At 32.7% G+C, this 21,717-nt stretch overlaps 1 protein-coding gene across 3 annotated transcripts in view; it reads left to right on the forward strand.

The window, feature by feature from the left end:
- LOC149543799 (pectin acetylesterase 3-like) overlaps positions 1-21,717 on the forward strand; it is a 293,789-nt gene that overhangs the window by 180,643 nt on the left and 91,429 nt on the right. For all 3 annotated transcript variants that reach the window (XR_016355683.1, XM_089798482.1, XM_089798481.1), the window contains exon 8: positions 7,878-7,938. Coding sequence is in view for 2 of the 3 variants with exons in the window: in XM_089798482.1 (XP_089654608.1) it covers positions 7,878-7,938 (61 nt within the window). In the remaining variant the exon portion in view is untranslated. The remainder of the gene's footprint in view (positions 1-7,877; positions 7,939-21,717) is intronic.

The following is a 21,717-nucleotide window of genomic DNA, read 5'->3' on the forward strand; positions in this document are numbered from 1 at the left end:
TTCATCAAACCCTACAAATAACAAAATAAGAAGCATATTATCAGAAATAAAACACACAAATGAATGCATGCAAACTGACTAATGCTCCAAGTTTTTGTCACTTCCCTTCATTCACATGAGGGATTGCACTCAGCTGTGAATCAAGCAACACCTTGACTCTGAACTCCGAAAAATGATAAAAGATATGATTCAAATGATAACAAATTGAGAGAGGTTCGATGTGAAAGTGAGTGATGAAATTATGAGATAGGAGGGTTGTTTATTTAGATTTCCAGGAAATCCATAAACGATTGAGATTGATTCGGGAAAATCACTATCAACGGACAAGGATGAAAGAGATTGGAGGAATAATTGGAAAGTTACCAATTTTAAACAAAAAAAAAATAGAAGATTAAATCTGAGATTTTTTCAGTTTTTGGAGAGATAAAGTTTCCAAAAATTGAAAGTGGAAACTTTGGCATCATTTCTGATTTTGGATTTAAATTTTTTTTTTTTTTCAGTTTCTGAGGATTTTCCAATTTCCAGAAATTGTAATTCCTCATAATTTAGATTTTTAGATTTTTAGAAGGTTTAATTAAATAAAAAAATTCAATTAAATTACAAAGGTGATATTAAATGAAAATTAATGAGAAATTGATCGAAATTGAAATTCAAAGAAATAAAGATGAAATTAAATTAAATTTAGAATTTAATTTAATAAATATGAATAATTGGTTAGTTTAAATAATCAATATTTATTAGTTAAATTATAAGAAATTGAATTGAGTTAACTGATAATGATAATTTAATTAAAGGTTAAATAATTAAATAAAATTAATTATTTGATTAAAATTAGATAATGATTAAAGGATGCAAAAATTTGATTATAGAAGAAATAAAATGATTAATTAATGATTTAGAATCCTTAATTAATAGAAGAATAATAGTGTATTAAGTCTGAACACGTAAGTAAGTCCATTTTTGGGTGTGCACAGAAACCTCTCCAACTAGAAGGATGATCTCACTCGAAAGTCCTATTCAGGATTTCATTGTGGCGACTTTTATGTATTTGAGTTTGATTGACTTATACATTTCATTTCCAATTTTTATTTTGTTGTAGCAATGTTTGGTAATAGATACAAACCCATTGCATGTAAAAAACAAGCTACAATTTATGTTACATTTGTGAACTAGATTTGTACCTATCAATATATAATGTCCCCAGTCCTATGATGCCTCAGAAATTTGGAACAATTATCTTGACTTCTTGAATCTCCTTTGTAGTATGATATTTGATTCCACTTTGTAACTTATAATACAGATAAGGGTAACAAATATTTGATTGCCTAGACGATACTTAATAACATAACTATATCTGGTATAGCTTAGATAGGATGATCTGACGACTTTCCCTTATCTGACAATGGGACTATGATGTGATATGATTTGATAAACACTTGATTGAATTTGCTTTCTCTACTGCGATCTTAGGAATATCCTTTTAGATTATGTTGTTCAAATTTTATTTCAAATTGATATGAATTTGGCACTCTCTTCGTGACTACTGTTTTATTCCCCCACTGTAAATTTGTACTACGTATGCACTCTTATGAATATTACCATTGCTTGAATATTCAAATGTTGCTTGAATTTTCAAGTGTTGATTGTAATTTTGAATCATATTGGGGTTGACTGTGCATTTGTTATAAGCTGACTGTATTTCTCATTTGAACGGACTCTAATATAAAAATTGTTGAATTCATTCATTCCTTGGACGTTGTTTTATGTTCTTTATCCCTAATTGTGTGCATCCTAACCTTGAATAGCTACTATTCAAATTCAGCGATGCAAGGTGGCTAAGAAATAATCTGGAAGTGTTCAATCTGCCATTGGTTGAATCCCAGCACTGCCTAAATTGAATGAACATGTGTATTTTGCTTGATGAATCACCTTTCCCCTAAGTATGTTTTTGTAAGTAATTTTTGTGTTATGTATTAGCTTTTTTTCTCTTCCCATGGTATTCTTTGGGCGTTCCCTCCTTATACCTTTGCATAGGAGGGGTTGTGGTGCTACTGTTTGTTGCTATCCTTTGCGCTAATGTTTGTTGCTATCCTTTGTCTCATTAATTCTACCGCTCTATTATTATATATATTGTCATATATATACATATGTGATACGTTATGATTGAGTCGTAATTTTGGAAAATTAGGATCTCCATGCACTAATGCCAAAAATAAATATTATTACAGAATTGCCTATCATTAGCCTTATCAACTACAAGATGCCAGCAGAATGTGTACGAGTTTGTGTGAATTCACACATCCTTAGTAGCATTACTGCATACCTGCGAATTTAAATGGAAATCAAGGGCGTCACGTGTATGATAGAATTCCTCCAGAAGTTATCATTTCGCAGAGCGTGCCTGTACAAGACATACTCACTGAAGATGGCGTCAAACTTTAATATTGCTGAAAATACAAAGCAAATTTCTTATGAGAGAAAAACCTCTGAACACTAATCCAATGATAATAAATAATTCTGGAATAAGATATTAGTGTTTTGCCTTCCGTTTCACATAGGAAGTCACTACGTATAGTAGATCACTTGCATATTACTAGTTAGAGGAAGAAGCATGTTTGAAGGTTCTATTTGCAGATAATAAATGAAAGGCCATTTCATACCTGTCAGATGTCGAGCAGATAGAAAAATAAGTGAAGAACATGGTGAATATGTGTAACAGATGATGAAAAGCAAATTGGTATTATTACAGTAAGCCTGGACAGAGCGTACAGATTACCAGATGCTTCCTGTATAACAAAAATAACATGTGCACGGGTATGAAATCATATTATTGGTTTCTTAGACAGTCAGTTCAGATGATTATTAAAGACGATGGCTTGGAGGAAATCGAAAACTTTAAGATTAAATTCGATATGCACAACTCATAATGCATTTTCAGGGCAATTCTTCTATCACGGCAATGAAGAAGCAACTAAGCTATACAAAAGAATAAAAGGACCATCATGTATAAGTCGTGTAAGTAAGGGAATTCAAATAGAATCTCCAAAAGCCCGCTATTGAAGAAAGAAAAGATTAATTATAGACAACAATTCTCAGCAATAAAAAAACGATGAATGAAATAGAAACAACAAACACAAATGAAGCTGTTGAAATAATAATATAATTATCGACGATTCAATAAAGGAAGCGATTGACATATCAGTAAACAGAAATGCCAAATGAGATACATGTCCATGTCAGCAATTAAGGGAAAAGTTGAGTGATTAATGGTGTCTTCTATATTGAAGTCTTTATGGCAGTGTAACAAGTCAAAATTGAATGCCAGTCATTGTGGATATCCAAAGTGAGTGTAATCTCACAGCTACGTGAACAAAAAAAATTGATTGATGTTTTAAAATAAACTCAAGCACTAGACGAAACTATTCGACAGCCTGGTAAAGTTAACACATACATCCAAAAGTAGTAAGAGTATGAAGAATATCGAGTCATCTATTTGTGGTGCCGTCAATGGAATTATTCAGCGCAAGGAGTATAAGAAACAATCGAGTCTCCTCGAGACAACAATCAAAAAGATACCACATGACAGATAGCAAGGGACATTGGAGTCTTGAAATGCCTGTGAAGGGAAGCCCGATAAATACTATGCAAAGATACTAGGCTATAGCAAATCAACAAATATTTGACACCGATATAATCTCCTAAGTCTGACTCACGCCGTCGATGCAAGAAGAATCAAATGTAGCAAAGAAAACTTTTGGGCATTGAACACCGAAAATCTTCAAAGGGATCGAACATATCACTGGGTATAGCAGGGACAAATATCATGAAAGAAGTGTTCCAAAATAATATGCGATGACCATAGGAGAGACCAAGGTGACGGGCTAGCATTAGAAATACTTCTATCATCGACGTCAAAATCATCTTGCATAGTCAGCGGGAAAAGAGCAGATAGCATTATGCTAATAATAGAGCCAAATTGGTACCCCGGGGACTTCCAAGTAAAGACAAAGAAGACATATAGCAGGTTAAGAAGGAAGATAACTGCTACTGTTATGATCTATGATTAATGACTAAACAAATTGCAACTAGCTAATTTGAATTATGTGTTATGAAACGGTATGACCACTTGTACTCACATATGAATACAAGATGCAAAGACCAATAAAAGGAAGCAGTCAATTAGATCTATAAAGAGAAGTGAGTGGTGTAAGATGAACTAATATATTATATAATATATTATATTTTGATGATTAATAAAATATTTTTGTTTGTGTTCACTTGAGGTAAAGAAATAAATTACAATTTTGATTTGTCCTTTGTGATCAGTAAGGCGATTATTGAATTATTCTTGACAATCATTATTCATTAGATCCTTCATAGCATTGTTTGTTTGATAATCAGGGATAGTGTGAAATGTATAAGTGTTTCTTCATCCATGTCTAATTGGACTTCCCTCCAAAGAAGTTAGAATCCTTTTGGACTGACGTTGAATTGCATATGTGATTAATTTTCTACATTTAGAACATAGGAGCAATTGATGATATTTTGATGTATATTGTCCCATAAAGTTGTACATAAGAATTTTCATTATGGTAGACTCTATTGCCCGAATAAACAAGGCATTGGTCTTTGGAATCATTGAAAGACAATCATCAGACTCATAGATGAAGTTAATGATTCTTTTCTGTATCTCTTTGCAAGCATCAACTCAATTATTGATAAAATTTTATATGAACATTTAATCATTTCAAGCATTCATATATCTTTATTTTGATCGAGTTTAAGGATTTTGCAAACTTAAAGACTCACAAAGTTTAAATTTGCTATAGAAAAGCTTTAAACCAAGTGATTAGGGTTTAAGATGAAGATTTACCCACCTAGGGTTAGCGAAGCCTAAAGTGTAGGGAAAGTGAATCAAGAGATTATTCTTGTTCATTGCCACAATTGATTGAGTAATTTGTGGTTTGGGGAACCAACCTATCAAGCAATCATAAGTCGTATATTGTAATGTCCCCCATGATATTAAATAATTTAATTTTATAATTATGTATTTATAGCCCCAAAACTTAATTTTAATATCTCTTGGGTCCTTCATATTTTATTGTTGGTAATATCTTTGGTTATGTCGGCATATTTGTATTCCTTTGGAAAGTTCATCGAAGCCCAATTTAAGGTCAAGTCTATTGTAGTTGTAGGTATGTGATTTGGATTTTATTTGTATGTGCGAATTCCAGTTGGAGGTTCAACTTGTTTACCATTTTGAAGGTGAAGAATCTCGCTACTTGGCATTTGCACTTTCAGTGGGAGTCACTCCTCACCCTATTTTGCTTTGCTTCCAAATTAGTGAAATTGGAAGTGTTGTCATTATTAATCAGAGCATCTCTTAAATGTGGAATCCAAGTAATTTTGTTGTATTGATCTTCTTACTATCTAGCATAAATATTATTGTCATTACCAAGATTGTGGAATTCATCTGATTCTACTATATGCTAGGGACCAAACATTTGTGGTGATTGTATTGGTTGCCCTGCAAAGGCTCATCTATTGTACGAACACTAGTCATGACAATCACATTGTTTTTACTTGTTGTACACAGGAGGCATTGTTGATTGTATAGTGACAACACTGTACGAAGGGTAGGGTCTAGTCTATCGCATGATTGTGGCAAAGGAGTGTTGTGGGTTTTCCTACCACTCACTGTACACCAATTTTGGATTAGGTTGTATGGGTTTTGCAGACAAGAGAAGGGAGTTGTTCAACAACCTAACCATATGTTGGGGCCTCAGTGATGTACGGGCATCTGTCGTCTGTGTGCTTCATCTATTTTTTCTTTTGCCATCACTAGAACGTTACATATAGACTAATAAAATTTGATACACGTTGTGGCATATATACATAATTAGTATTTATAGTGTATTGAACATCTATTTATTTATTTCGTTCATACTATTGATATATATTATCATCATTATAGAGTAATGATGATATTTGGTATATTATCATTGATTATTTGTATTTATTAATTAATAAATATTATCATTTCATTACTTTATTATAGTAGTTAATAATTTAATATATTATGCTCTTTAATAAAATATATCATATTATGATTACTTAAAATAAATTGTATTTATTATAATTTATTTGTCTATTAATTTATTTTTATATTTTATTATTAAATTCAATTTTAGAAAGGGGACATTTTGATGTGTGCAATTTATGTTGTGCTACTCTGATATCCATCTTAAATACAATAATATCTAAAATGGCAATTTCAACTTGATGTGAGAACTATAATATATTTACAAATGTAACTTATGAAATTTGAAGATCATTATGCTCAATTTGAAATACTAATTTGAAAATTGAACTTTTCATGATACATTGTAGCATTTTCCTTCTCTTTTATTGAGTGGCTTTGTCATGTGATATAGAATCTCTTAATTCTCTTTCAAGAATTTCAACAGTCACTAAGAAATCTTTGATCAAGATTCCACAGTTGCCAAGAATGTCTCTTAATCAAGCTCTGACACTCACCAATATCGTCTCTTGATCAAGCTCTAACACTCACCAAGAATGTCCTTGATCAAGCCTTGACACTCACCAAGAATGTCTAAATCAAGTTTTGGCACTCACGAAGGCTGTCTCTTGATCAAGCTATGACACTCACCAAGAATGTCCATGGTCAAGCCTCAACACTCGCCAAGAACATCTAAATCAAGTTTTGATACTCACCAAAAATATCTCTTGATCAAGCTGTAACACTCACCAAGAATGTCCTTGATCAAGCCTTGACGCTCACCAATTAGGTCTAAATCAAGTTTTGACACTCACCAAAAATGTCTCTTGATCAAGCTGTAACATTCACCAAGAATGTCTTGATGAAGCCTTGGTGCTCACAAAGAACATTTGATTCTTTTCTCCAATTTTTAATTTTTACTTATATCTTTGGTCAAGTTCTCCAAATCTACTTTAAAAAAATTCAAATAATTAAAGATTTTAGATCTTCTCCTACATTGCATGATGGCAGGACCATGCTCTGACACCACTGAATAAAACTGGAACAACATAGCCTTAAAGGATATTCCAAACATTAGAGTAGAGAAAGTAATTTCAGTAAAGTGTTTATCAAATCATATCACATCATAGTCCCATTGTCAAATAAGGGAAAGTCATCAGATCATCTTATCCAAGTTATACCAGATATAGTAACGCTATTACGAACAAGTATCCTCTAGGCAAATAATATCTATTACCCTTATCTGTATCTAGTTACAAAGTGGAATCAAATATCATAATACAAAGAAGAATGGAGAAGTCCAGCTAATTGTTCCGAATTTCCAAGACATCATAGGACCGGGGACATTACACAATGAACACAAAATAGTGTTTGTAATCTGGTTGTGTTAGATTTCCATAGAACACCGAAGTAATGTTTGTAATATAGGTGCGTTAGATTTGGGTAGAATATTTAACTTTGCAACTTATCTTTGTTTGTGAATCCAACTTGTAATATTTGGGTTTAGTGTTATCAAGTAAATGCAAAGAGAAAATTTCCCGGTTCGTAAACAGAAGACTGGTTGAATTTTCAAACTTGAAATGTCTTTTTCTAAAACATAGAAGATTTTAGATGATATTTGCATTAATATTTTGTGGGATAAAATACACAAAAGCTTATTTATTGATTAGTCCCAATCGGATCAATTATGTGGTTGATATGAGTTGCTTTCTTGTCTACATGTAAAATCATGGTTTATTTTCATGTTGTATGTGGTGTGCGTTTACTCAACATGTTTAGACATGGCTCTGTATTATTCTTTTATTGTGTTTGTCCAATGCTTATATTGATTGTCTTGGTACATTTTGCCAATTCATAGGAAGGACATATCAGGAGCAAGCTTCATAAAATCTTTCTATAGTAAGGTGATAACATTGCAGGTAAATATTTCCATGTTTTCATTAATAAGATAGATAAGGGTAGGCTTTGGTTGAAACTTAGTAAATGATATCTTATTATAAAAGAAAGGTGTTTTGTCCTTAGTCAATGCGTACAGTATGCTTCTTGAGATTAGTGGAAATCACATTGGAAAACTGGAAGTGGTTTCGATATTTTCATAATCTCTATATATATTTATATCTTTTTTACTCCAATTTTAAAATTAAGTAAAACACATACATTTCATATTGTTCCGCTGTTATCTGAAAAATGATAAATACTTACACAACTTATAACAAAACCTCACTATCATTTCAACCAAAAACTTGAGTCAAAAACCTGACTCCAAATAATTTAAAACAGCAGCTTGAAACGCTCACAAATCTGTGATTGTACAGAAGCACACAAATCCTGGGCCTCATAAAATCTTCATCAAACAACAATAACAATTCCTGTGCTGGGATGGGTGAGAGTGATTCTATTTAAAGCTGTGATTTGGGTTTAGAAAACACAAGGATCTTAAGGTATCAATTCTTCAGATGGTATAGTGCCTTCAGCAAGGCAAACCAAAGGATTTGAGTGTCAGAAATTGCGCCTCCATCAGGAGCAAACTTAAATAAAACTCTATAGAATACAAAGACAAATTAATGTTTATATGCTTCACTTCCTTTGTCATGGCCAAAGTTTTATGGAGGCCACGACTGCCTTAGATAAATAGCTGCTATTAAATATTAATTAAAACTTCACAATAAGTAACAATCACGACTATTGTAATGTCTCCTACTAGGGAGATCTCGATAATTCCCAATTAGTACATGAAATTGTACTCTTTCAAGTTTCTAATTTTGTATATCTTCATTATCATAGCATTTCATACTCCATATTTGATGTTGATATATTATATCTCTATCGTCTTTCCCTTACCATGATATCATTTATCTAATCTTTCCATATAGTTGTATTCCCTTTCTTCATATAGTCTCCTATTGATCATTACAGTAATAATTCTAAATCAGATATTTCTAACTTATATGTTTAGTGTTGATTCTCCTCAATCAATACATTGATACTCTCGTGTATATATATATTCCCATAGATTTCCTCCCTCAATATGTTGGATTTATTAAAGATCTATATCGTTTTCGGATTGTAATACTGTACATAGAACGTAATTTTCTTCCTCATTCTTAACTCTTAGCATTCCTATCTTTTGTAGTAGGGGTATTCTCCTCATAGATTACATGCAACTCAAATTGATGTCCTTTGGCTAACTTGTAATACACAATATCCTCTGCCAATTCCAACGCTACTTGGTAGGATTCTATATTTCTTGATGGATTATAATATTAAGAGATCTTTGTTCTTGATAGAAGTGATAATCATTATGATAGAAGTTTTTGTACTCCATTGATGGTAATTTGTAAAGAATCGATAACTTATTATTACTTTTATTATGTTCCACTATTGATAACAATTGATATGAGCTTCTTTCATATTACTGGGTGTATATGCGTAAATGGAAGACATCACCACAGGCACTGTCCTGATGTTGATCATTGTCAATTTCTTTACATGACCACCCTTTAATATTTTTGGGGCTTTTGTCCAACTTGGTTGATGATCTATTGGTATATATTCCTCAGTCTCTCCTATGCCATTATTGTTCCTCACAGTCGCCCTTGTGTGCCTTCTGCCGAGTCTATGCTGGATTAGATGTTTTTCCTTTCTGTCCGTTGTGAATCAAGTATGCCTCATTAGAAGTTGCTCTAAACAGGGCAGGTTTGATGAGGATAAACACATCAAAATCTTCCCTTAAAATTATATACTTTCTCTCGGTCATATTAAGATAATAGTTAGGACTTAGGTGCCTATGATTAGCTGTTTATTTCAGATATATGTTTGCAATTCTACGCCTGACAGTGACTATTGAATGGATAATCCAATCGCTGGTAGATAATTTCTCTTTTTGATTTCTTTTATGTGCTAACGGTATCTATTATTATTTGTTGCTTGTAATGTTGAATGTGATCTCCCTTGTTATTGCCGATGAACTCGTTGTCGCTGACTAGGTATCTACTGTCGACTGGATTTAAATATTGGAGTTTGACGAGTTCCTGATTTTTCTTCTTATTTTCCAGTGCTCTCCACAATAGCCATTGATGGTTCGATCTGGTTTGTAATTATTGATTGTATGGGTTATACCTTTCCAATTTAGGAACATCTTTTGTTCTTATCCTTTATCTCTTGAATGTGCCAGGGTCTCAAAATACAAACTCTGTATTTGAAATAATTACTCCTGCCTATACTTTGTTTCTCTGCTCCTATCTTCAGTCTCTCCTTCATGATGTTTTCCTCTATTCACTGTTTAACTCCTTTCTTTAGTGTCTCTTCTATGATCCGTTCTCAAATGGTCACATCCCTTACGATTTAGTAGATATGTTTTTATTTGAACTTATTTAAATACAATATATATTATATTTAGTTATTATCTATCTTATTTAATTTTATAATTAATAATTTTTATTTTTATTTTGATATTGTTATTTATTCATTGAATCTGCTTTTGTAGATCAGATATTACATTAGATTATATATAATAATTTGGATGATGATATATTATTGAATATTGTTTTTATTATTATTATTTTAATTAATATTATTATTACAAATATAATTATATTTTATTTATTTATAATTTTTAATCTAATATTTAACCATATTATTATTAAAATCCATCTTAGAAATGGAGACATTACAATCCCTCTGTCATATCCTTTTTTAAAGATAAAATTTTAAGAATAATTAGATATTAACATGTTATTCAATAAATAATGATAATAAAATTAAATTAGAACTAATACTAAAATATAAAACTAAGAAATAAATTTTTAATCTATATTATCAATGAAATAATATTTAGTATTTTAAATAAAATAATAATAGTACAATGAATATATAAACAAATTAAATAAAATACAAGAGATAATATTGTAGAAAGTATGTTAACTTTCTAAATAGAATTTAATAATAAATAATAATAAACACAAATAAGTAAATAAATAAACAATGTAACATTGAATAATATAAATTAACTAAATCTAATGAAAAGTCAAGAAATATTTAACAAATAGACATGGCTCCTTAAAATTAAGATATAAAAGGGAGGAGAGTTTATTTTAGAGAGGGAAAAAAGAAGAGAAAAGTAGGATTTCGAAAAGGAAAATTGGAAGAGGAAAGTGATATGAAAAGAATAAGAAAGTGACTTTCTAAAAAGGTATCAATGATATTGAAAGGATGTGAACCTTTGAAAGGATCATAATTATGAATAGTTGTGACTCTTCAAAAATATTGTAATTATAAAGTATTGGGACTTTTCCAAATCATTTTAGTTATGAAGTATTGTGACCTTTTGAAAGGATTATAACTATGAAAGGTTGTAACTCTTGAAAAGGAAGAAACTAAAAAAGTACATTTGATCCTTTCCTTATAATTAGAAAAGGAAGAATTTTAGAAAGTAAAAATAAGTTGAGATAATCTATGAGGAATAATTTATTGAAGGGTCAACTAAGGATAGAGCCACATGGACCAAGCAAAGAAGAAGGTAAGAAAGGTATGTTTGTGGATTATATTTAATTTAATTATGTTTATGAATTTATTTATATCAATGAATCATACTTGTGGATAAATTATACATATACATATGTACATGTAAAGGTGAAATTCGAAATGGATAACACACATGACTTAATGGTTAATGGTTTAAGATCAAGATAGTCTATTTTTAGATTAATACATAATTTAAATGTCCATTAAAGGTTACTTGATCAATGAAATCTCTTATGGGGAGAAGATTTGATCATAATTTATATAGTGGCAGTATCAGAGATGGGCATAACCTCTCATTTGGTTGACACGATGAAGTAGATCACAAAGTCTTAATGTGAGTATTAGAGATGGGTGAAATGCCCATTTGATTTAATAACTACCCATTTGACTGACATAATAGAGATGGACATATAGTGTTGGTATCAGAGATGGGTGAAATGCTCATTTGGCCAAACACTACCTAAAAGGATATGACCTCTATAATGTTGGTATGTGAGAAATTTTATCTCCATCTGACCAACATGCTTGAGGAAATATAATGGTAAGAATATTCCGATAGTGTCAACATATGCATATGTGAGCCTTAAGGGGTGCACTCTGGAAAAGATGGTTGATTAACTAAGGGTTAGGAAACCCGATCTAGAGACGTCTTTAAGGTTGGGTTAAGATAGGGGGTAGAATGGTGTAATATATTTTATTATTGTATAAATTCTAACGTTGGTTTTGCAGGTATTATTGTCCTCCCTAGTGGGGACATTACACTGCCCTTCTGAAAATTGCTTATCCTCAAGCAATTCAATATTTTCTTCTCCTGATTTGATCGACAATCTTGCAACAACAATTTCAGTTTGGGATTAGATAGTTATAAATATAAATTTAAATATCACAAGATTAGGTTTAAATTACTAAGAATGATTAAAGAGAGAACTTATCGTGATATATTTTGGTGCTTCCATTCTCCTTGCTCTGCATTGCCTTATCCCACGATAAGTCCTTAGGAGTAAGCCTTATAATTTCTTAGAGATGCTTATTTCTTCTCAACTCTTATGAATTCCCTTTGAATATGCACTTGTAATCCTTAGGAGAGACTTTATCTCATCCTAGGCCTCAATGGATATAATCTCTTATTTATAGTGGGGTGCCCTAGCAGTTCTCCCTTTACCACAACATAGTGGGGTTCCCTTAGCAGTACTCCCTTGTTTACAATGAAGTAGGGTCCCCTTAAAGTGGTTCTCCCTTAATTGTCACTAAAACAGGGTGCCCTGTGCGATTCTCCCTTGTAGTCTGGGTCTCTTCTGCAATAGGGTGTCCTAGTAGTTCTCCCTTAACTGTTGCTAAAATAGGATGCTCTTTGCTATTCTCCCTTGTAGTTTAGGTCTCTTCTGCAATAGGGTGCCCTAGTGGTTCTCCCTTAACCACAAAGTAGTAGGGTGTCCTTATTGCAGCTCTCCCTAGCAGGCTTCTACAATAAGGCGCCCTCACAATTCTCTCTTAATTGTAGCCTAGGTCTCTTTCACAATAGGTTGTCCTAGCGGTTCTCCCTTAATCACAGAGTAGTAAGGTGCCCTTGCCATGCTTCTCCCTAACATGCTAATGTAATAGTGTGCCCTAGCTATTTTCCCATAACTGCAGCCTTGGGAAGGTGCTAACAATAAGGTGCCCTTGGTGGTTCTTCCTTAATTATCACTCTTTCCCTTATTTATTTTCTATCTTAAATTTTCTATTGATAATAATCGAAATAAATCTATTAAGTGTATATATATATATATATATATATATATATATATATATATATATATATATATATATATATATATATATATAAAACCAAATTTGTTGACATGGCTATGGCGAATCTCTTTGAACTCCATTTCTTTTTCACCTCTATGAAATGTATTACTATCTTGTGCTTACCCATTAGTGTCACGTCTTTAGTTTCAAAGCAAGCCTTTACTTTATTAAAAACTATAGTTATTTATTAAATTTAATTACATGAGACATTTAAAATGCATAAAGGTGGGTTTTCATCACTCAGAGCTGTAAATGTATTGGTAAACTTTATATCAGATTGTGATTTTACAAATTTCTGGAGTAGTAATTTGATTGTCTTGTTTGCAGGTGATAGCAATCACAATGTATATGCACTAATTTGAATTTTCAGATTTGAGATATAAGTCCTAAGGATTATATTACTGATTTCTTTTCAAGTTTGTTAGCAAAGATAGAACTATTTATGTATTTCAATGGTTCATATCTCTTGATTTTAATCACATAAATATACTTACCAATAGTCAATCAGGGGCAAACATGTCTCTTCGATCTAAAGAGACACTATGGTAAGATTATATTTCAAAGATCCCAATCCTAATCGGGTGTGAAAGGTTAAACTAACAAACTGCTACAAACACAAATCTTAATTTCGATTTGTTAGTTTAGCAAATAATTATAGACGTCGATCTAATTATTTCAAGAAAAATAATCACAATCTTAATGCATGATCTATTTATGGCAAGTAATGTTTTATTCAAGAGAAAAGGTTCAGACTTCAACTTAGTATGCTATGGATAGTAGATAATTTCAAGGATTATGGAAAATATAATGGTTATGTGTGTATGTATGTGTCCTGACCGACGCTACCTTATCTTAACAAAAGGATATATTAGCATGCAAAATGTCTATTAAAAACCCACTTCCAATAAATATAAGTCCTAAATTCATATAAGTGGACTTTTAATAGGAAATGACGTGATATTTTATCACTTAAGTGCTTTTATGTGAGGAATTTGAACCCAAAAGAACATGTTATTGCAATTTTAAAGTTTATTAATACGTTTATTGACTTGAGTTAGTATTAAAATGCATATAGTTGGGGAATTTGGATGCAAAAGTACATGCATTATCAGAAACACGTGTTATTCCTTCCTAAAAACACATCATTACTTCTTCAATAAGAGGTTTTTAATGCATATGGTGGGCCTTTTGGCCTTCAAAACATATGCTTTCACCCCTAAAAGAACACCACTATTTATGTTTTCTTTTAAATGCCAAGAGGCATGCTTTTGTATCCTAAAAGCTCATCATTACTCACCTTATGAGCATTTTAAAGTAAAATTGCATGTGTGGTGATTTTCAACCCAAAAGCACATGTTTTTAGGACCCAAAAGAGTGTCCTTACATTTTAATAACCATTTAGCTTTATAGGTGGCAATTTTGTCTTCAAAAATGTTAGTTCTGGAGGATCTTTGCATATGTAATTGCATTGCCTTCTTGGTATATGTTTTCCAAAATGCATCTCCCTCTCTTATATCATAATCCATGAATATCCATTTGTTAATATAATAATTTATTACTTAAAAACACACACACACACACACACACAGACACACACACAGATATAAACTATATAAACTATATATAACTCTAGTTTAGTCTCTTAAGTTTATCCAACGGAAGCTACCAAATGATAACACTCCCTTTGAGCTAGGGAGGGTAAACAAAAGACAAATATTACACCATTGGTAATATTAGGCATGACAAATTTTAAGGATATCTTTGATTAGAGATTTCTATCATTTTTATGTCACATATAATATCAAGAGTATTGTCCTTCAGAATATCAAATTTGATATTCACCAAAACTTTGAGTAATGGTCTCCAAAATATCAACACTTGATATTCACCATGTACTCAATAAGACAATGGTCTGCAGAACATATGATATTCACCATTTTGATATCACATTTGAGTATTGGTCTCCAAAATAAAAATATATGATATTCACCAAATGCTCTTTGCATAATGGCCTCTAGAATGAGATGCAAGATATTTTTCAAGTACTATGAGTAATGGTCTCCAAAATATCAAGTCATATGATATTCACCACGTACTCTGTGTAAAGGCCTCTAGAACATCAATTCGCATAACATTCACCATATACTCAAAAGTGTTTATAAGGTATGTGCACAGATATTCTCATAATGCTTACCATATAAACATCCACCATGGAAAAATATAATCTATTATGATCTACATAGATATCATAAGGTATCCATCATAATAGAAAATTAAGTTATTGTAAGATCGACACCTTTCAATAACTTCTATAGATACAAGTGACGTCATTTGGAAGTTGTTACTTCCTCATGATGTACACAGGGGATAGGTCCATTAAAATCATAGTCACGAAGTATATTCTTGAATCATGGTCCTCTTGACTGCTACAACTTAATGATCATTGGAGAATCCATCTCAACACGGTTTACTCCCTCTGAATCACTGAAGGTTGAATCATATCCTCTATCTGTTCCTTCTGACGAATGCAACAGACTCCCTTGGAACATCAGTCTTCTAAGCTCCTTTACCTTTACAGAAGTGTCTAACTCCCTCTGAATCTAATATCAATCTCGTTTTCCTACAATAAAATTCTTGGAGGAAAAGATCAAGGCAAATAGCTCATATATTACATATTGAAAAATAAGAGAGATTACTACAATACTCAAGAATAATAAATAATTTTACATGATAAGATCATTTGAATATAATATAGATAAATATCTATACTTTGAACTGTATAATCATATATTCCATCTTCTATGTATACTTTATTCTATATTTTCAACATATTATTTCATTATATGTATAGAATCACATTCATAATATCAATTGATTATAATAAACTAATAAATTTTATTTTTTCATCTATAACTCCAAATAATTGCTCATCACCTCAATTATTTATTTCCTAAACAAATGACTATATATTTAGGAATCAAATGTAAAATGAACATACCTTTGTGTTAACCAATCATCCTTTATATATTCCTTAATCTTTATTCTGACCACCAAAGTAGAGATGATGTCTTTTCTGAATATTTTATTTGTTTTTACTTGGTCTCACTTCATATTCTCTCGATCCTTGATATGGTCCTTTTTTTCACTTCCTTGATGAGATCAGCACCCAATGTCTTTAGCAGACCACTAATACTTTTCAACTTAAAAAATGGCAGCCTATTCAATGTGCACGAAAATTCAGTCACCTATTCCTTAGCATACTATCTAATCATGTGGTTTTCCCTTCTGCCACGATTGGTAAAATTACTTTCTCTCTTCATCTTTTAATTGATTCCTCATCTTTTGACGAGCCCCTCATGATGGTTGTCAATGTTGACGTAGACTATTCCCAAAGTCACATTGTTAGCGATATTTGCCTGGAAGATCATGCTCCTATTTGTTGTTCAAATGATATCTCAGACATCTAAATATATTTTAAAAAATATGGGTTATAAAGCCTTCATAGTTCTATCCAATACATCATTAACTGATTAAATGCTACTTAATATGCCATAAAAGAAAAATAGACAAGCAAAGTTGACATTCAAACCATTTGTGCAAAACTTAACATCCTTCCTCGCTTAATGCTTCAATGCTTGCAAAAATCCAAGATGATTGCACTATAACCAAGGTGAGACATTACCCTTCAGAAAACATCAGGCTTCCGAAGCCAAGATTCTTAAAACGAGTTTTGGCATTAACAAAGCATGCATATTTTGCATTGATGGTTTCAGTCCTCGTGTTTGGTTTTGCCAATGGTGTAACACTGGAAGCATTTCCGAAGACATCGAACATTTTTGTAGATAAAATCACCTTGCAATGGAAAGACATTCCTCTCTTTCAGCCAAGGATGGGGTGGGCATTTATTCTCCAACTGACTCCATAGATGATAATTTCATAGACTTTAGTTTTCTTTCCTCGTGCACTAATTGGACAAAGGGCGCATGTTCCATAAATTTCCACTTATCAATCTTAGATCTCCGTATGAATTCAGAATATTCTATATGGACAATTCTATCAATGGAGGACCTGTGCATAGGGACCGCAATCCCCTTCCCTCCTCTATGCATTTACTAGCCAAAAGCGAGTCTGTAACATTTCAGATCCATTTGGTATTCACGTCTAGTCAAGATGAGATGCGTGTCATGTTTGTGTGACAAACGACAATCTCATAAGTTATGTGAAATATTGGCTTGTAGAGGAAGGGTTGGATAGGTGGCAGAGGCAATATCCATCACTCAAAAGAAGTCAGACATATGTGATGTGCCTACTAATACGAATTTGGGATAGAGGGAATTGGGAGACATTTTTGATGTTGTCACGTGGAGATCTTTGCACACATTTGATAATCGCTTGACGTCCTCCTATAGATTCTTCTCTATCAATTTTTGATCTACCTTCAAGCTGTTAGGCTTTATAAACAAACTTCGCTCTAATACCATGTTAGTTTTGGAGGATGGTTACATATGTAACTACATTGCCTTCTTGGTATATGTTTTCCAAAATGCAACTCCCTCTCTTATAGCATAATCCATGAAGATTTGTTAATATAATAATTTATTATTCAAACATTCACACACACACACACACACACATATAATATATATAAACTATATATAACTCCAATCTAGCCTCTTGAGTTTACCCAATTGAAGCTACCAAACATTAACAAAAAACACATGCTTTTCATTATCAAAAGTATGCTATTACTCCGTTATATAAGCGTTTATGAGAGGTGAGAATGCTGGATTTGAAAACACATGTTTTGAGCTCTAAAAAGTGCATCTTTATTTGTTTTTTCAAGGCTTTTTGTTTCTCCAAACACGGGTGACAATTTTCACACCAAAAACACATGTTTTGGACTTGTAAAAACCCACCAGATTTGGGTGTTTTTGAGGAAAAACAGGATTTGCAGCAAAGAATCACTCATATCTTGGTCAACACTTGATGGATTTTTCTCTCCATAGGGTCGTTTTTGCATGAAATTACCCAGGGATCATTCTTATCTACTCAAAAGTGCAAATTAAAGAGGTTTTTGCTCATTCTACAACCCATCTAGTGCATGTTTTTGCCCAAAAATGCCTTGTGCTTTAGCATTCTCCTTCATCAAATCTTCAACCCTTTGGCTCAAGGTAAAATCTCAAGTATTGTTTATCATTTCCAGCTTGCATACAATGCTTTGGATGTCATTTTTAATATGCATTGTATATTGCATGTTGCTTGGTCAAAAAGGTTGTTAAAATGATGCAATTTTAATCTCCAACTTTGTACACTTGGCAACCTATGAATCTTGGCTCAAATTTTGCAAAGATTGAGTCAAGATTTGAAGTCTGTTTAACTCTCTATCTTGGAATCATTCTAAATCCAAGAAATCTCTTTGGATTTTTTTTCATATTTTTTGTAAGAGATCAAAAGACTTCTTCCCTTGCTTTTTGAGGAAAGAGGTATGATTCTTCGTCATTTTTATAGGGCTTTATTGTACTCGTGTCAAGGATCATTGTAGCCCCCCGCCCCACCTTCTATAGTTGAGTAGGGCTATAGTTGACGTGCTAGATATCGATCTCTGCTATCATTTGTTTGATCTAGTTCTTGTTTATGTAAGTCTTTTCATTTCAATTTTTAGATTCTTATAATGTATATGATGCAATCCTTTCGTTTGTCTAAATTCTCTAAGTTGCATGTGCAAGTACTTCATCTTGCTTGTACATGCAATTGAGATTTAAAAACCTGTTCTTGGAAAACACTCTCATAAAGTGAGCTCATTTACAACATACTTTTGTGTCCAAATGTCCACTTTCATGCTCACATACACTCCATTCACATTTTATGAACTGCTACTAAATGACTAAAAAACTCATGATGGTGGTTGCTTGTGTATGCTTGTACATTTAGTTATGATGAAAACATAAAATCTCAATACAAGTAAACATCCTCTCAATCATTTTCCACGCTACGCCATTGTTGTCTGCACATGCTTTCACATTCTAAAAACCGGCTTTGGGTATTCCATCATAAAAATGCATGTATTTGAGCTCAAATTTTTGCATACATTCGTTGTCCCAATAACTTATAGTTATACCTTCCATACAAAAGTCCCACATTCCATACTTCAACACTAAAACATACACCATGGATCCCCATCTTGAAGATATACTTTGATTGTGGAATTTTCATGTCACAGTTGCTTGTGCATATATACTTGTCATGATAGAGGATATCACTCTAGGTAGAGGTAAAGAGAGATAGAAAATGAAGTACTAGTATGATTAGTATCACGACTCCATGTCTCCTTCACAAGTCACTTCCTATTGTGAAGGCATCAAAGACACCGATATCTCACACTTGGATATTGAAGATTTCCTGAAGAGAATAGAGGATGCATCCATAAGTGATATGTTGTATATCAAACAAAGTGGCATTAATCTAGTTTCCACTTCCCTTTGGCTTCTCATGAGCTTGAGTTCATATTTTCCTTTGTCAAGAATCTAGATGTTCCATCAAGAACAATTAGAGATCAAGATGGGAAAACCATTGTTAGTTTGGATCTTGAAACTTTGGACCAAATCTTCGGAGTTCCACTCGCTTCGTTGGTGACTAACATTACTAAACAAAAGGCCTTGGAAAGATGGAACAATGATACGGAAGAATCTAGTATGTACATGAATGCCAACAGGTTAATAAACAAGATGCCAAATCTTGTTAGATGGCCAAAAGGTGTTTGTTCTTTTGACTTCAAAGAAGGAACCAATGATCTCATCACTTTTCTTTGTCGCATTGCTAGGCTTAAAGAACACAATGTCTTTGAACCGTGGATGTACAAGAATATCTCTTTCATCGTCTGTTGAAAACAAAAAGAAAAGTCTTTTGGGTAGAAATGATGAGTAATATGTTATTGGAGCAATTGTCCCAACTCTCTTCGATTGGGACTTTATATATAAACTCTTATTTGGTATGTACATTGTTTTTGCTTTGGGATCATTCTTAAACCTATCTACTAGGAGTGATCGTATGATAGTGCCACTATGGGAGAATTTTGATCAGCTCACTTTGTGATCCAATCTCATGCACTATAAGAGAGTATAGGATGTGTTCTTTGGGCATTATATATGCTTATTCAACAAGGAATTGCCAAAGAACCGGGTGTTTGATGAAGCATGGGCAAAATTAATTGAATATGGTTGTTTGTTCCTCTAGTTTCCCAACTTCACATACATGAGACTTGGTTATTTCAGAGACAAACCATATACTCTTCTATGGTATCCTATTGATAAGATCATTCTTATGGAGTTAGCAAGGCAGTTGATGATGGTACAATCATACCGGTCTTCTTTGCATAGAGGCATTGGTATTTCATCAAAGAATCCTTTAAGGATTGGTGACTATACATTGGACATTGTGCTAAAGGCCAAGAGCGTGGAGTTTGAACCATAGTGGATTACTTTGAAGAAGTTCATTGTGCATGCTTTTTGCTTGGCAAGGAAAATCTTACATTCATGTTCATTTCCTTTAAGACCTTTTGGTTAATTTACACATAGAGTTTGATATTTGCCAGATGGATTATTGCTAGCTGACCCTTAAGAAAATTGTGGACTTAATTTTACAACAATCCATGTTGGGGTTGAAGATAATGATAAGGTCTTGGATCTAGAGTACACTAGCATCATCTCGATAAGTTTATTGTGCCATCTCCATATTATTCATCTAAGGAAAACATCTCCATTTCAGACCGTTTTCAGCCTATTCTTTCTTGCACAAACATTTGGCTAAAGAAAATGGGTCGAAGACCATAAAGGTGAAGCATGGAAAGGATTTTGATCCTGCAAGTCCAATTGGCCTAAGGGTTGAAATGAGAGCTAAATAGAGGGATGGTACCAAGTCTTTGACAAAAACCATTCCAAAGATCACCATCAAGAGTGATAAAGGTAAGGGACATGTGCTTGAGGTGATATTTGCTGAACTTCAGAAGATTCACACTATTGTTAGTGATGATGAGCTTCCTCCACTAAGAAAGTGCTCTCCAAGGAGACCTCCTCTAGAAGTCTTTTTTGCAGCTACCCTAACTAATTCTATGTCAGCCTCAAATGAGTTAGAAGATTCACCCTTGCATGTTGCTATGGACACTCTTCCTTCCGAGCAGACACCATTCTATGTAGATCCAACTTCGATCACACCAGCTATCCCCATATCTTTAGTTTCTCCCGCGGTCTTTATAGTGGAGCAATATATCAGCTTTTAGAGCGTATATGATGCCTACACCATGTCCATCCCAAATGTTATGGTTCCATCCATGCCATTGATGGATACTTCATCGACGCAGTTTGAGCAATTCATGGTTGAGGTCACAC

Source organism: Cupressus sempervirens, chromosome 8 (assembly GCF_028749045.1).
Source record: "Cupressus sempervirens isolate cs-2001-9-10 chromosome 8, ASM2874904v1, whole genome shotgun sequence".
Lineage (NCBI taxonomy): Eukaryota > Viridiplantae > Streptophyta > Pinopsida > Cupressales > Cupressaceae > Cupressus > Cupressus sempervirens.